The following is a 17121-nucleotide window of genomic DNA, read 5'->3' as shown; positions in this document are numbered from 1 at the left end:
TGGTATTGCTTGGTATTTAGACTCAAGTATTTACAAACTTTAGTTAAAAATAAACGATGGTTCTAAGTCACAGGAATCCACTTAGCAGAGTTCAGCTATTTCCTGCCTCCAGGACCATGCTGTGATAGACACCCTAGCACCCCATCTTTTTAAGCATTGTGTAGAGGCCAGGTTGGACGGGGCTTTGAGCAACCTGGTCTAGTGGAAGGCATCCCTGCCTGTGGCAGGGGGGTTAGAACTAGCTAATCTTTAAAGTCCCTTCCAACACAAAACATTCTGTGATTCTGTAATTATGTGATTCTATGTTTATTTAGCTTGAGAAAGGCTGGCCAACGTAAAGATCCAAACCAGAATCACCCCAATGATACAAATATTCTGAAGGAAGTTTGACCCTAATCAAGACAAAATTATGCAGAAATTAGTATTTACCAACAGTTTGAATAAGGTAAGAACAAGTGTTAATTCAGTTCTGGAAAACATTCACAAAGAGGTAAAAAAATGCTGAAAAGGCACGAGAGAGTAATGTAAAAAACAGTAAGAAAGACCATGTCAAAGAGCTAAGCAGGGAGTGCACTTTACAGACCTGAGCAAAAAAGACAAACAGCTCTAGTGTGACATACAATATACTAAGTTCATTGATATTGCAAGTTCTGGGATTGTTTCAATACATTGAAAGGCATTCTGGATTATATATAGGTGGCCACTGAAAGTATCCTGAATTTAAATTACTTTTGAAAGTGCAGAGGAATTGGCAGATGTTAACCTACCTGGGTACCTGGGGCAGACATGGGTTACAGAACGAATGCTGACTGTGCTGCAAGGAACCCGAACCCAAGGACTTCCTTCTCTTTTGCAATTGGTGATCTGAAGAGGACTGTGCAGCACTATTTTCATTTAGGATTTGGGATTGTTTCACACACTCTTCGTCGAGCCAGCAGCGAGCTTCCAGCTGCTCTAGGTTTCGCTTGGCTTCCAATAACTTCTGCTTCTTGACAATCCTTTCCAGCTGGAATTTGACCTTTTTCCGTCTGATGTTTCTTTCTGCCTTTTTTAAGGAATATCTTCGCAAGAGCTCCAGCTGCACCAGTCTCTTCTTGTTCTGCTGTAGCAGGGAAGGGCAGATCTCCAGCCCAGTGGTACTCTGTACCTCAGCCTCTGCATACAGCGTAGGCTCTGTCTGCACTGCAAACTCCCTCTGCTGTTGCTGAAGGGCAGCCAGTCGTTTATTCTCATTTATAAGCCACTGCTGGTCTGTAAACAAAACAATGATTGAAAGAAAATAAAAATTATAGGAAAAATAGTTTGTTACTACCTCGTTTCTTAATTTAATCCACCTTGAGAGCTCATCTGAGAAGAGAATTTCTATGGATGTAAAGCAGAATCTTACAAAACATTTAGAGAAAAACGCATCATTGCTGAACTTTACTCATAACCACAAGCCTCTCCACTGGGATAAGGACTTGGGTAACAACTGCAAGATACAAGCTTGGCTGATTACAGCTAAGGAGACTGGTGGATAAGACCTTGTTTGTAAACAAAAAGTAGAACGTTTCAGTTTCTCGAAGATTACACTCAAACATCACCTCAATTTTGTTGTTAAAATACAGTGGAAACATTAAAAGGCCTGAGTTAAATTCTGCACTTTTCATAGGGTATATATTCACAGTAGTGAAGTATGGGTTAAATAGCTCTTTGCTGTGAAATATGCTACTGAGTTCTGCTTTAATTATTCTGATGTCACATGTTAAACTTTGCATGTGTTACTTAGTGAATGAATGTATGTACACTGAGAGCAGAGTTAACAAGGGAGCTAGAAGAGGAAGTTGTATAGAGCTAACCAGAGCCTCTGTGTTAATGCAGCAAATGGAATTTCATGCACAGACTAATGAGCCTTTGGCTAATAAGTTCCTACATTTCAAGTGAAAAAATAAGCATTTGTGAAATCTTAAAAATGTTAGTGACTTCTCACAGCAGCATTTGAGTGTTTTACAACTATTATGTAGATAACTTGCAATATTGTGTAACTTCATGCCTTTTGCTCCTAGCCCTCCTTAACTTGACTGAGCCAACAAAACCCACCTGCAAACTATTTTCTCTCACTTACCTAGGTGTGCTGAAAATGAGGGATCCCAGAGCCATATTAAGGACCTTTGTTTTGCACAGGAAACGGCCATTTTTGTGCTCGCCCTTATTGGTGGCAAGTTCAGTAAGCCTGAGGGCTAGCCCTCTCTACGCCCCAGCTGGGATGTGCCTTGTTTGGAGGGACAGCTGCCAGCTACCAGTCCTGGGGATGGGCATGCAACCTTCCAAGTGGGTTGAAGACAAGGCTACCAGGAACTCACCGTGTCAGTACCTGCCGGACAGTTCTGCCAGCCTCTCCAAACCCATCAGACTGAACAGACTGACACCTGGCCGAGGTATAGCACCAACCAACAAATTTACTATTGGTTGCAACTACGGCTACAAATCCTGTGTGACACCTGGCCGAGGTATAGCACCAACCAACAAATTTACTATTGGTTGCAACTATGGCTGCTCCAACAAGCACTTGCTAAAACAGCCTGATGGGAGCCCATGTATATTGTATACGAGCACTTTAGCATGTAATGCGCTTGAAATAAATCAAATACTCCCATGGCAATGACACAGGTGAAGCCAACACAACCTTTAGCTATCAGGATGAATGTAATTCAAAAAAGACAAGCTCATACCACCAGTTAATGCCTATTTTTCATAAAATCACCACTCCACAAAGAGTTAATGTCCCCTATATTTCATAAATGCTAAATATACTCATAAACCAAACAATTAACCTAATTTAATAATAAAATATGTTACCTCTGCTTACACTCTTAGTCTTCTCTAAATACTCTGAACCTGATCTTTGCAATCAATGGGGAAGCAGCAGAGAACACAGAACACCAGGTTGATTTGTTTTTAACCCTGGACAGCAAACTACTTTATTCTATGTAGGGGATGCACTTAGATGTTTTTCAGAGTGCACTTGCTTCAATCTGAGCTATGATGAACTGTAACAATCTAAAGACAGATTACTGAGATCATCACTACCAGATTGTGTCTGATGGCTTGGACATGTTCTCTTAATGAAGCAGTTTGTTCATTTTTATGCTGCTATAAAAATACACATATTCAGTTGCACAAAGCAAATAAAAAATACCCTTAGCTGAAAAAGCAATGTAAAAATCACAGGCAACATTCCTTGACAAGTAGAGCATTTCTCAAAGGACCAAAGCTTTTCAAACCACTTCTGTTTTACTAGCAGCAACAATTTTTTGGCTGGGCTTACCTTTCATCTGCAGTCCTCTACCAAATAAGCAACCTTTCATTGCACTTTCAGGGGGTTAGGAATTAAGAGGTATTTAAGTCTGATGTCACAAACGAGGTCTACCCACAGCTCTGCACAGCTTTGCTGCAAGAGAGGAATTTCGGGCTGTGGAAGTTTCCCTAATGTAAGAAATCATTAGTGCAGAGGCGTTGTCAGCATCATTTGCTTGGTGACTATTGATCTTGTAAAACATCCTTCATTAGTGATCCCTACCACAATGAGTCTCCTGTTCCGTTTATGTTGGCAACTCTGCACACAGCACATGCACAGAAGTAGGAATTGTAACTCTGTGGTTACTCTACAGATAAAAGGGAAGCATTCTGGTAATTATTTTACTTAACTTTGCTCAATAATATTTTTACCTTTCACATACAAAGCTTTTTTCTCAACTCTATTTCCATATCTGTCCTCTTCAGCACGTTTCTAGCAAGCAGAATATTTGGCTGATAAGAGTTTCCCTGCAACAGAGCTGCAAGCTCTAAAATGATAATTAATCTCTGCTCACAAATTTGCCTCTGTCAGGAGCTGAGACACTGAGGGTGCAGAAAAGGTGGAGAAATTGATGGGTTGCCAAGTGAAGAACTGTATTTGGCTGGCAAAAACTACCTGCCTGGCTAAGCTTTGCATGAACACAGCAAAACCAGCAGAACTAGATGGAGGCAAAGAACAAGTCTATGGAGCCTTGAAATAAAGACATTTTGGGGGAACTCTCCTGGTTCTCTGTACTATCCACATATCCTAAGTCCATTTCTCCTAAGTCTCATCACCACAATTTCCTTTTAACATCTTCATTGTGGCTGGCATAATTAAAAGACAGCAGACTGCATAAGCTTGTGTCTGAGAAGCTTCCAAACATTCACAGAAGTTTTCTTCTTCCAGGAACCAACAGCAGGCTTTGCCAAGTGGGAACAGTGCCTTTGCAATAGGCATACTTTGCTTATCAAGAAACCTGGATCAAATAATTCATGAGAAGACAAACTAGAGAACACTATAACAACCCAATTTCAGTGCTCAAAATGCCTCAGGGTTAAAAATGTTCCCGAATCAGACTATAAACTCGTTAAGGGGCAGCCCATCCCTACCCAGACATCTTACTGAGTATGTCTGCCTGCACATAAGGCAGCACCTCTGGAGGCCAGGAGCCACTGACGCTAAAGAATACCTCTCCAAATACACCATGGCTCCATGTTCTGACATAGCTATTTGCCATTCAAAACCTGATCACTGATCTAGCCTTTAGCACCCTTGCATAACACTGTAGAACTTCCTAGAAATAATTCCTATTTGAATCAAAGCATGCCCCTCTTTTTTTAAATTCAGTTTTGGTTTAAAACAAATTCAGCAATGGAGAACGAAACACCACTAATTAATCATCTTCAGGGTAAATAAACCCCACACCTTATTTTTAGTGTTAATTTGTCGCACTTCATTTTCTACCACAGACTATCTACATACTATAAAAGTGCAGGGGTGTGGGGAAATACTGACTCCATAAAAGCCAGTGAAACTCTCTTCTCCTTAATTGGAGCTGGGATTTTATCTCTGAACTTCAGTGTCCCGCCTATTTCTCAGATGTGTTTCCTTTGTCTTCACTATTTAAAACTCACATAGCAATCACAGAAAATTCAGTTTGAGCTGTGGTCTTATGCCATGGCCCCATTTTTCCTACTGAGTGAAATTAATTAAAAGCACATGGAAAATGGTCTATATTGTTACAGGTGACATCATCAATGAAATGTGTAAAGAGAGTACCTCAACCGACACAAGTTGCTGCTTTGGAAGTGCTGTTTGGTTCCTATCACATCCCGTTAGAACAGTTTTCACTGAAAGCTTATGGTAGGAACTACCACAGTCATCTCAGTTTCAATCTCCTAGAACAACTCATTGGGTGAAGCACAGGTATATCACAAGAAAAACTTAAAACACGATAGCAGACTTGGTCTACACTGCAACATGGCAGAATTCCACTACAGATATGAGCAGAGCAAAGCTGCAGGGAGGCAGGATGGGGAGCAGCTTAGGAGACAGAGGCTCAGTGCCACAGGAGAGTAGCATGCTGGTGCCACCTCTCCCAGCTGGGGTGCTGCAAAGGAGGCCCTTTAGTCCTGGTAACCAAAGCTCTGTAACTGTTCTCAAGGGAAAGGCAATTATAAGAGAAAACTAGTAATAAGTCATAGTAAAAGTTCCACCCATAATATAAAGCATAACCAGGACAAGAACATCAAGAGGTTGAAAGAATGCAATAATGGAAGGGAAGTGAGAGAGAGGAAGAGGCAGGTACCCACTTTCTTGGATCTGCTGGTTGATTAGTGCTTGGTCATTTTCTAGTTCCCGCTCTGCTTTGATCTGTCCTCTCAAGATCTGCTGCTTTAAATCTTCAACATAGAGCTGCTGCTGCTGAATTTGTTTTCTGTGGAAAGCTTCCTGGTCTCTCAGTTTCTGTTTGTACTCTTCATGCACAGCATCTATTTCTCTGCTGTTAGGAATGCTGACAGTGAATTTAAACCAGAAACAAATACCAAACATTTGTGATAAAACAAGTCATCTTACTAAAGAAAGACAACATTCAAGGTACTGTTTTGTTTCATAAGGGTGCATTATGACAAAAATTCATGACGGTAAAGTAGCTGTGTATATGCCTGTCACTGCAGGCTACAATCCTGTAGGTATCATAAATGCCAGCAAACATGAAAGCTCTCATGGTGAAGCAAAAAATTCCATCACCAGAAAAATAATATCAAAAAGAATCTTAAAAATCTTTTCACTTTTCATTTTGCTGTGGATCTTCCAAAAAAGAAATTCATGAGCAGGGTTGTTTATACGTTATAAAATTTTATAACCACTATATAGGATATTTGTCATCTAAGTATTTTAAAGTGCTTTACAGAAATGACAAGCACTCTTCTCTGTTTTCACATCAAAAATCTCCAACCTAGAAAGGGTTACAGGCATTGCTGAGATTACACTGACAGTCTCAGGCAGTTCCAAGGAAAGAACTTGATCACCCAGTTGTCTTCTGGATGCAATAACCATATTAGGTTACTGCTTCTACATTTGGACCAGAATTGTGACCAGAAAAGTGACTAACCTTGCAAAAAAACAGGTAACCAGTGACTAACCAGTTCCCTCCAAGATGTTTAGTTCGTAACTGTGTGCCAGAATTTTACACACACACACAGAGTGTATTAATCAAAATAGTTATCTATTAGCATGATCCATGATAATATTCAAATTACATTAACCCTCTGAAAGGAATATATATTCTACCTGTCCACACATTATCATCAGAAATTTTTAACACTAAAGTTATTATATGACCTTTGACTGACTTTTTCGTTTCTAAACACCACATTATTATGTGTAACCTCAAAAAATTAAACTTTTAAGTCTTGGAAAAAAATTTAATATATTTTACTAATGAAGTAAATGATGTATTTATTATAGTTTTAAAGAGAGAAAAGTTATTAAAATTCTGAAGAGTCCCCTGAAGGTCAAAAGAAAACAAAAATATAATTTCAAAGGGAATGCTTTGGAAGCATCATGTTGTTTGTAAAATCATTATCAATACAAGGTCACCTGTATGAAAAGAGCATTTGACTGTTGCTACATGGGAATTAATGTGACATCTCTACTTAGAACTGTAAACATGTGTTCAAAGCGACCATTTCTACAGCAACAACTTTGATTCTGTGTGCTAGATTAGCAGACAAAACAGATAAAACAATTAAGCGGCCAAAGCCTACAAATCTTCTACAGTACTTTTACATGGAACATACGTATCACTTTCTTAAGAAGCAGTGGGAAAGCCTCACTACATAAAAGCCTTAAGATTCTCAATAATTTACAACCTTACTGTGACTCTTTTGCTCACCTGAGGAAAAGAGAATTCAGCTGGGTTTTAACGTTTATGTAAATGTAACATGGTGAGAATAACTGAAGAGGAACATCTTTGGTTTAATTGTCTGACACGGTGCTACCAGTCAGAGTACAAAATCTGCTACTGTCATCTGCCAAATATCTGTTTGGGACCCAAAGGAACAAAAGACAAGAATAGGCAGCTCCAAGATCTATTTGTCCTTGGCTTGACTACAAAGATGCCAACAATCTGTGATGTGTAATTTTTTTCCTCTCAGATAAACTTTAATTGGTCCCTGGGAAACAGGAGTGGGATGCCTCATTTTTTATTCAGCTGAAGTAGGTTTGAGTTGACACTTCACTGCAGCACTGAAACGCTCCTGTGACCATTACAAATCTCCAGCTGTTCGGGTATTTGTAATGCCACCAACGACTGGGGGACAAACTCAGAGGTTAAAACTAGACTGGTTAACTAAAGAAGAATCCCTTTTCAAACACAGTATTAAAGCTGAAGGATCTCATTTAGGAAAAGCTCCCAGGGTTTTAATGGCAGCACTGAGGGAGGCCTTCCCTGAATGCAGCTTCCAGGTTATCTTCTGTATTTTCCAAGGGAAACGTAATGGAACAGCCATATAACCTGAAGGTTAAAGTACTGATCTGAGACAAAACGTCTCTGATTTTAGAGCAGCTGTATCACCTCTGTGCTTTCACATATTTACACTGCAAGGTCTTCAGGGTGAGGCCTCTGGATGCCTATGCACTAAACCTAACAGAGCCCTGATGTCACCCGAAGCCTCTCCTTGCTGTACCTTAAAACTAATAAACCTCAATAGCAATTGTAAATGCTAAGTCTCTGTGCATACTCTGATGATGGGGTAGTGTTTAACCTGTTTTGCTAACAAACATATAGAAGCTCTGATTCCTATGGTGGTATGAAAGCTGAAAAATGTGAGTCTATATTTGTTACTGGACAATTGCATGGCCTTGGGCAAGTCACTTAGTCCAAGACACGTGCGAAAGAAGCAAAGTATGTTCATCCAAGAGGAGTGATGAGGATCCATTAACATTATCAAATATCAGAAAGTATCACAAGAGCTGACTTCTATCAATTTATCATTATTATCACTATTCTGTATGAGACTGAGTAAATCATTGACAATAAGGCTGGAAACTGAAGCATGATAGTAAAACAGTAGACAGAATTCTTGTTCTGCAACTGTTGACTAAAACTAGATAAAATTCCTCTTCCAAAATGTCTCATATTCTTCCTAGCCATGACTTTTAGCCCTCGGCCATCTTTTCCATAAAATCGGCCTATCAGAGTTCAATGTGTTTACAAATGGAAACCCAGGGTTTAAGTTATGAAACAACTCAGTGTTGCATTTCAATCCAAAGACCTCACAATGCTCACAGAGGTAGTTAGGTAACATCATTTCACAGCTGGGAAAGAAGGTCACAAGCCCTTCCCCATACTTTCCAACAATGCTGAACCTTCCCCCCTATGTATTATAAAGTATCAGAGAATAAGCAATGCAAACAATGCACATGGAAGAGTGGTGTTTGCTGTTCTCAGCAGCACTAGCGTATTCCCTTATGTGTGTGGTAATGGCTTTTTGCTGAACTAACACTAAACTGTAAGATCCTTTCCAACAGGCATGTGTATTTGCACACAGAGCAGAACACGATGCAGGCCAAACTGATGTTATTAATCACAGTTCCATACTATGGCTACACCCCAAAAAGGCAGAGTACAGAGACATACCCATACTTCACTTAAAGCCTGGGGAAAAGAATCGCAATGCTGCAATGGTTGCTGTGCTGTTACTGCTTTTGTTCTGGTAATGTAGCTAGCTGGTACAATTCTCTTTCTCTAAGGCTAAAGTTTCTGTAATTAAATACTGTTGTTGAAGGTATATATACGAATCTGCTGCTATTTCTGCGCATCTTTGCTTCATATTTTTAATAATACAAAACAAAAAACAGGCAGGGAAGTAAAGACAGGTCTGAATATGGAGACTGAACATTAAACACCTTTTTATGAAGTTGCTTCTTAAAGATGGTTTTCTCAAGTGGAATAAAGAGATAACGAACATTCCTGCAGAGACACTTACATAATACAGGTATGACAGAAAACGTTTTTCCTCTGGCTGTGAGACTACTGACTGAGAGCCCTAAATGACTGCCTGGTTTGGGGTACAGATCTGTCTTTCACAGAAACTGCTGAAACCAAGAACATGAGGTAAGAAGAACACTCCCTTTCTATCTTTGAACATGCTATGTCACGTCAACACACTCTTGCTGGTTTGTGGAAATAGCATGACAAACTAAAATAAAAAATGAGGTGAAAATGCCCCCTCCCCCCCCCCAAGAATAACAGATACACACACACACACTTCATAGCTAAATCAGCTAATAGACAATTTAAAAATCAGTTTGTGTTATACATGTTTGAATGATTAAACTAAAAGCAAATATCATTACATTTAACATAAGAATTTAGTCATATTCTGTAATAGGTAAATGAGATAATTCTTTTTTTTAAACTAAAACATCTTAAAATCAGATGTACTGTTAAATTTAGACTTGAAATATAGGAATACTATGAAATACAAGAATTAAGCACAGACCAATTTCTGCTATTGCCTGCATTCCTGCCTTCCCACATAAATAATCTACACTCAGTATAGTTCTGGCAGGAAACAATATAACCTCAGGACGAACGTAAGACAAACAGCTTCATTTCTGTAGGTATCAAGACATACATAAAATCTTGGTTTCATGGGACAGGCATACAGCATATAGAAAAACCAACCCTGAACAGAATTTCCTAAAAGCATGCAAATTTCTAGGTGTACCAAATGCAGCAAGAAGTGTCAACAGTTACCCCTCCTGCAAAGTAAACCTTTAAAAACAACAAGTAAAATTACAACAGAAAGACACCAACCTTAAACTAATCACAAATTACTGAGAAAATTGTCATATTATACCAATGCTGCCGGATTGTTTTTCCATCTCATTTTTTCTCTCCACAAAGTTTGCATGATGCATGCTAAATGAACCATCTGTAAATCCACATTTTTTTCCAGCCTGTTTTGTCGTCAGCTCTCTGGGATCCTATTGTGCAATTCTCCTCCCCTCTTCCCCAAACACTTCTACTGCTGATGCAGAGGCTGGCGGCTGCTACAGCATAATGCAGTTTTCAGTAACTATGGCAGCAATAGCTCCGTGGTGAGGCTGAATGCCTTCTGCAACAAAATCTCAAGGCTCAAATAGAGAAACTCAAGTGAAAATAACCCCTGTTGCTAAAAGCTGCAATTTGCCAGTTTTCCCAGAGAAAACATCAGTCAAGTTAGCATCCCCATCCTTCTGTCTGTCTAGTGTTCAAGTCCCATTTTTCTTTCACAAACGATTTTTTCCAGGGGAAGAAGAGTTAATAATAAAGCAGAAAAAAAAGATGTTGGCAAGGCATTTTGCACCCTTGCAAATCCCAGCACTGAGAGCAATCCCAAGCCAGGGTTACAAGCCTATCCACTGATATACATCCACCCCCACTCCATCCTCCCTCTCCACCCGTGTCCAATCCGGGGGCCTTTCCGCAGGGCCTCAGAGCATCACAGAGCAGCAGACACCACGCAGCTCCACAGCATCCTGCATCTGCTTCTGCCTAGCACAGAGGCTCAAACATCTCCCTTCTCCACCCTAAAGCAAAGGGAAGAGCAATGAAGGAGATATGAAGACCTTGTATTATCACCTCCTCCGTCCTCCTGAAGCAATGTCACTCACACAATTCAGAGCAAACACTGGGGTGTGGTGGGCAGGAGGTAGGAACCAGAAATCTGTCAAAACAGCCAGCAGTCAGGAACCTTTAGAAATAAGGGACCTTCAGAAATGTACACAGAGTAATCCCTTTCATGGAAATTACTATCAGGTGAAACATCATTTGGATTTCCAGTTAGCTGGTTTGCTGACAGAAAAAGCACACCTGTGCATTTTTTGTTGTTGTTGTTGTCAGGTTGGGTTTCTTTTAGCCTTTTAATGCAAAATTTCTTTTTTTTTTTTTTTTTTCTTTGCCTAAGCCCCCAAAACAAGTCAGACGATGACTTATTTAAGGCAACCCGATAAATACACTTCTAAAACAGACCTCTTTTTGGCAAGGAGTCACAGGCACAAGACAGTCACATACTCCAGTAAAGGTCACCGCTGCCTTGCTAAATTCTAGTTGAGCTGGAACTACAATCTATCAGAGGTTTTCCTCTTACAATTTCAGTTATATATAGAATCAGTCAGTTCTGCTAACCCACTATATGCGATTCTGCTGTAAATTGTAGAGTTGCTGTAACTGACACAGTACGTTTCTCTGAAATGAAACATGTGATGGATCTTTTTAAAAGATGCAAAAGATTTCTTTAACTTGTATTTGCAGAGCACTTCAAAATTCTCAAATGAAAGTAAGAACTCAGTATTATTTTTACAAATATTAGTTGGACCTGTTAATTATACCACCATTAGAATAGTAACAACATAATTATGTTGTGTTCTCCAGCATCAGATGCCATTTCTGTGGGCACTGTTTCCCTTCTGCTTTAGTAGAATTTCACACATTCCTGTAAGATTACTTTTTTTTTTTTTTCCCCCCCCCGGTTTAACAATGTTGGTATTTTTCAGGAAAGAGCTTAAACATGTTCCAATCAGCTGAAATTAATTCAGTGTACTGCTATACCACTGGACTCTTAATGAAACAAGTCCTGTTTGTTGGGGGTTTTTTTAAACCAGCAAGAGAACAAAAATCAGGGTTTATATTTATATGCAGTATAGTATTAAGGCAATTACAGAAGCAAGAACTTCATTATCTACTTATGTACAGTGATGCCAGTCACATGCCTTTTGTGTGTTTGCTGGCGGACAATAAATATCAGAAGTTTGAAGTGCTGGGGCTCTTCTGAGAAGGGCGTATGAGCAAGCATCCAAGTGTGAGTATAACGAATCACACCCCTTTTCAAGGAAAGTTTCATGCTTAAAGTTTTAATATTTGGGTGCAAAGGTAGAGATTTGTTTTCTCTCTCATTTCTCAAAATATTTTAACATACAATTAGAGGTTGAACTAGTAATTCAACTCATGAAAAGCAGATGAGAACAATATCATCATACTGACAGCATGGGAGATAAGACTGTAAGTATTCATTACCATAATATTCTGAATTTAAAAAATACAAAAAAAAAAAAAGCAAAGTACCATCAGTTCCTGATTAAAGAGTACTTAAACCCATGGAAGCCCAACAATTTCTGAATTATTTTTATGTGCAGCTGCTGTGCTTCTTTGCATGAATGAACCATGTTCTATGCTAGGGGCTTCTTTGTTGGACTCTTCCATACAGCCATTTTCTTCTTGCCTGAAGAGAATCCAGTTTGTCCAAGGAACATTTAATATACCAACTACAATATTTTCAATTTTCAAGTACCTACTACTGATATCAAATTTAATATATTTTATGGTTCTTATATATTGTAAATTGGTGGCAGCTTCAGCATAAATACCACTCTAATCATGGCTTTAAAAGACAGGTTACACATGCAACAAAGGTGCAAATCATTCCCACAAGATCGAGTATGAAAAAAGAACATAGTTTCAGACACTTGCCTGTAACTCAGCTGCATGTAGAGATTTTTGTTTCACCATGATAAAAATCAAATTAAAGCTTGAAACCTAGTTTGCAGCTCTTCTGGAGGAAATCAGTGTACACAGAAAAGTGACAAATCTGGCGGGCCAAAAAATTCAGCATGATTTAGACACATTTTCTTACCTTAGTTCAGGAGAACATTTGTTTTCTTTACAGTTTCTACATTTCTGACTGTAAAAAATAAAAACAGGAAATCATAAAAATGTTCAAAAAGAAGGGAAGAAAGCTTCACTAAAGTCTATTATACACAGAGATATTGTAATTTTCAGTAGAGGAAGACTCTAAAATGCAACTTTCTAGCAGCTGGGAGAGCATCAAGAACTATCAAGTGCAAGAGGGGAGGGAGAGGTAGACACAGACACACACACTCACACAGAGCTTGCTCTGTTCTTATATTTTCCTCTAAGCATCTCTTTCTGACAGAGACAAGACCCTGTACTAGGTGGACTTTTTACTGGTGAGCAAATAAGCACTCCCTGTAGTCCACTTAGTCCTGTATTACTGCTTGCAAAGTACCTCAGAAACACCTTTTAGTAATTGACACTGATTTTTCTTCATGAAAGCTGGACGTCTGAGAGACCACATATATCTCATTTTATTCTCATATTGCAGATGTTTTCCTAGATGTCTCAATCATAACCCCCTCCATAAGCAAAACTACTTGTCTGGACAGAAGCACAGGCTTGCTGGTTACTGTAAGGGAAGGCTAAGTGGATCAATTCAATTTACCTTTGCCAAAAAAACTATTCAAGAGGAAAGACAGACCACTGGACTATATAAGGTGAAAGACAACCAATATTAGATATAGTTTATATCACATCTTATTCCTGTAAGAGATGGACATTCAGAAAAATCAAGCAAATGCAATACCATAACGCTTTTAATTTTCACTGAAGTAACCATTTGAAACACTCTAGCTAAGTACAAGGGTGATGTTAAACGATGTAATATGCATAGTCCTGTCCAAGTGATTAAAAAAAAACCTGATCGACACAAACCAACCTGCTATCTGAACGTAGTCTGATAAAAATCAGTCTGAAACGTTCTTCAGTTTTGTTGGGTTAAAAAGGGGAAAACCAGGCGCAGTTCTGTTCTAAACTGTTCACGATGCTTTGGGATTTCTGCAGTTTTTTTCTAGGACCATCAATAAATTTCTGTGACAAAAGCCCCATGTCTGATGTTTGTACCCATGTAAAAAGCAACTTTTGAAGGTCAATAGACAAACCCTTATTTTTAAATTCTTTGTAATTTTTATAAGGAAAGTAACGGCAGTGATGTGTAAAATGTACCCCAATAAAGAAACAAAATTAAATACCATTTTGTATAGAAAGGTATCACTGCACCAAATGAAAAGCAAATGCAAAGATTAGTTACGTTAAAGAGAACACAAAGAAACACCCTGTCCAAGGTGAAAAGCAAGCCACTTGATCAGAAGTACGAAGAGACGTTCAAAACAGAGATAACATTTTATGCTCATAAAGACAAGATACTTCCTCTAGAAAGAGATAAAATTCCCCGTATGTTACCACACCGACCACTCTAAGCAAGAAGCAGAACTATCAACAGATATGAATGAGAAGATGGCTGTTTCTTGCCTTTAACAGGTCAACTGAATGTGCCAGGCTGAGAGGAATTAAAAAAATACAGAGAACTCAATTACATTTGATTTTATTCTGTAATATTCTGGTTTTAATGTTATGGACAGAAACACAGGAGGTACCTCAATTCATTCTCCTCATACATATTAATCACTGCCTTTATCACACTAATCCTTTCCTTTTGAGAAAGGCTCTGCCATGAAAAGCATACCCTAGACCCTGAGTATGAGCAGCTCTTCAACATTTTGGAAACTGGCTATGCCTTATTTACTGCTTGGTTTTAAAAAAATTAAGGAATCACAATGGCTTCCTGAGATGAAAGGCTCAATGAGGACTTGAACTAAAGGGAATTTATGAACAAACAAAGCTTCTGATTTCCACCAAGTTAGCAGGGAAACTGAATTGGTAATAATCACCTTGGCTAAATCATATCTGCAATATTCTGTGCACTGAAGTAAGAATATTGTAAGAATTATAGATTAGCTTGTAAATCAAAACAGCTATAATGCAAATGTGCAAGTGAACTGAATTAAGGCTGTCTGACATCTGACAGTCTCATCCAAGGCATTTTCTTGATTGCGCATCAATAAATAATTTCTCAGGTTTGTTGCTTGAATATCATAGCACTGTATATTAGTCAGTTGGCCAATGCATTTTCTTGGGCACTTTTATCTGATCACTTGAGAACATGATGGGACCTATTCTTTACACAACTCAGCTTTAACTGAAACAAATCCTGATTTCAGACGCCATCCCACGAGACATGTTTGCTTTGTTGTTTGTGGGGTTTTTTTGGTTTTGCTTTTTTTTTAAAAAAGAAAAAACCCAACTTACTTGTCAAGAGAAGAAAGGACATAGGGAGGAGAATTAGTGCAACTTCCATCCAAGTTGAGCCAGTCCAAAGCTCTACGGCTCAGAATGGGTGGGGTTTCATTAATCTACAAAACACACGGCATGAGAACAGAAAGAAAAAATATCACAGCAACCCAGGAAGTTCCAAGTTACCATTAATACCACTGTTGCTAACTACTGCATGCAATGCTGCATAATACCTCCCCTGTGAATTTATAATCTCACTTATGCTTCTGCTTAGTCTTCGACACTTTGCAAAATTGCTAAGTATTTGTTACTAAATGCTCTTCTTGTAGCTCTGCTTTAATGTACTGCACGTTTCATTAATCAAGACATTAAGAATGAAAACAAATGGAAGCCCCTTAACTACAGAACTGAGTACAAAAGGACAGTTGAGTCGAAAGTATTACTATATGAAAATCCATTAAAAATGTAGATTCTTGCCAGTATCAGTTGGCAATGTTGTTATGTCCTAAACCAGAAAATGTACATTCTTTAAGGTAGGTTTTTTAGTTATATATGCCAGGCATTTTAAGAATTATCTAATTTTTTTAAAACATTATTGGACCAACTGACCAAATAACGTCTTGCAGTAGTTAGTTTCTGAGATTAATGTATCAAGAAATGCTTTATCTGTTTCTGATGCACATAACAATTAAGTGTTTTCCGAGTCAACAATACTTGAGCACTTAATCCCATAAATTTTCCATTTCTTCTAATATACCTCATTTAGGATGGTGAAATGACGGAGAAAAATTAATTCAGAAAATTATCAAATGTTTTCAGAAAGATTCTTAACTGGTCTTTTCATTGCAGCATTCTGACTGCCTCAATGCTACTCTAGTCATGACTAGAAATAGGAAACACTAAATTATTCAAGGGATCTGCATCATCTTTTGCTAAGCACATCTGAAAGAAGTGCTAGTGTCCTCCCACAAAAGGTTTAGTGTCATTACAAACCATTAGATGGAGGAAATGAAGCAAGGGAATATGATGATGAGAAGAAATATTATCTATATCAGGCTTGCTTTTAAGAGGGAAAATAATTAGGAAAATCAATGAAGAATTAGGAGAGAATACAGTGTTAGAACTTACTGATCTTCTTTGTCTTAAGACAGCAGCTTCTGCTGGGTGATTGAATCTAAACTTATGAGACTTGCCGAGGACAACAAGGGCCCCTGTGAAAAAAAAATTTATTACAAGACTACAGAGATAATTCATCAAACAGTCGTTCCCTAGAATGTTAGAATTTTCTTAACTCCAGTATACAGACTACAGCATATACAAACTACTACAGAATAATATGTTAAATACCCCCTCCCCATTCTGACCAACAGCTTTCCGACTGTCACACAGCAGAGAACTATTTTTAAAATCTACCACTATGGAACAGCAGAGTTATCATTCTGTAATGACAGGATCCAAGCAAAATAATCTTGGAGTTCTCTGCAAACGCATCATAACAGCAAATTCCCTGCTCATATTAAAGACCACCATGACTTCATAAAAAACCACAACCAACCCACTGCTCTGAACTCATTTTTACACTATATTTTAAAGAATCCAGATCACTACAAGTTCCCAGAAACTGGATTTGCATTTTTATTTTAAACAACTTGAAAATACAGGAGCCTGATCCCTTTCATCTGAGATCAATCACCACAGCCTATGACTCACTGGCTAGTACCCTCCTCCTTAATACACTGTGAAAAGTTGAAAGTCATTTCAATCATATTACATAATTGCCAAAAAACCCTACCAGTGGTTAGCTGGCTTAGAGTAAGTCTCCACT

The 17121-nt window shown here is 38.5% G+C and overlaps 1 protein-coding gene across 1 annotated transcript in view; it reads right to left on the bottom strand.

The window, feature by feature from the left end:
- STARD9 (StAR related lipid transfer domain containing 9) overlaps positions 1-17121 on the bottom strand; it is a 101200-nt gene that overhangs the window by 22476 nt on the left and 61603 nt on the right. The window contains exons 20-24 of the mRNA XM_074909161.1: positions 16425-16507; positions 15312-15415; positions 13003-13050; positions 5632-5822; positions 768-1251 (exon numbers count right to left, since the gene is read on the bottom strand). Coding sequence (XP_074765262.1) covers positions 768-1251; positions 5632-5822; positions 13003-13050; positions 15312-15415; positions 16425-16507 — 910 coding nt within the window. The remainder of the gene's footprint in view (positions 1-767; positions 1252-5631; positions 5823-13002; positions 13051-15311; positions 15416-16424; positions 16508-17121) is intronic.

This window comes from Athene noctua, chromosome 6 (assembly GCF_965140245.1).
Source record: "Athene noctua chromosome 6, bAthNoc1.hap1.1, whole genome shotgun sequence".
Lineage (NCBI taxonomy): Eukaryota > Metazoa > Chordata > Aves > Strigiformes > Strigidae > Athene > Athene noctua.
Note: the sequence above shows the minus strand (reverse complement) of the source record. Positions and strands in the feature narration are given on the sequence as shown.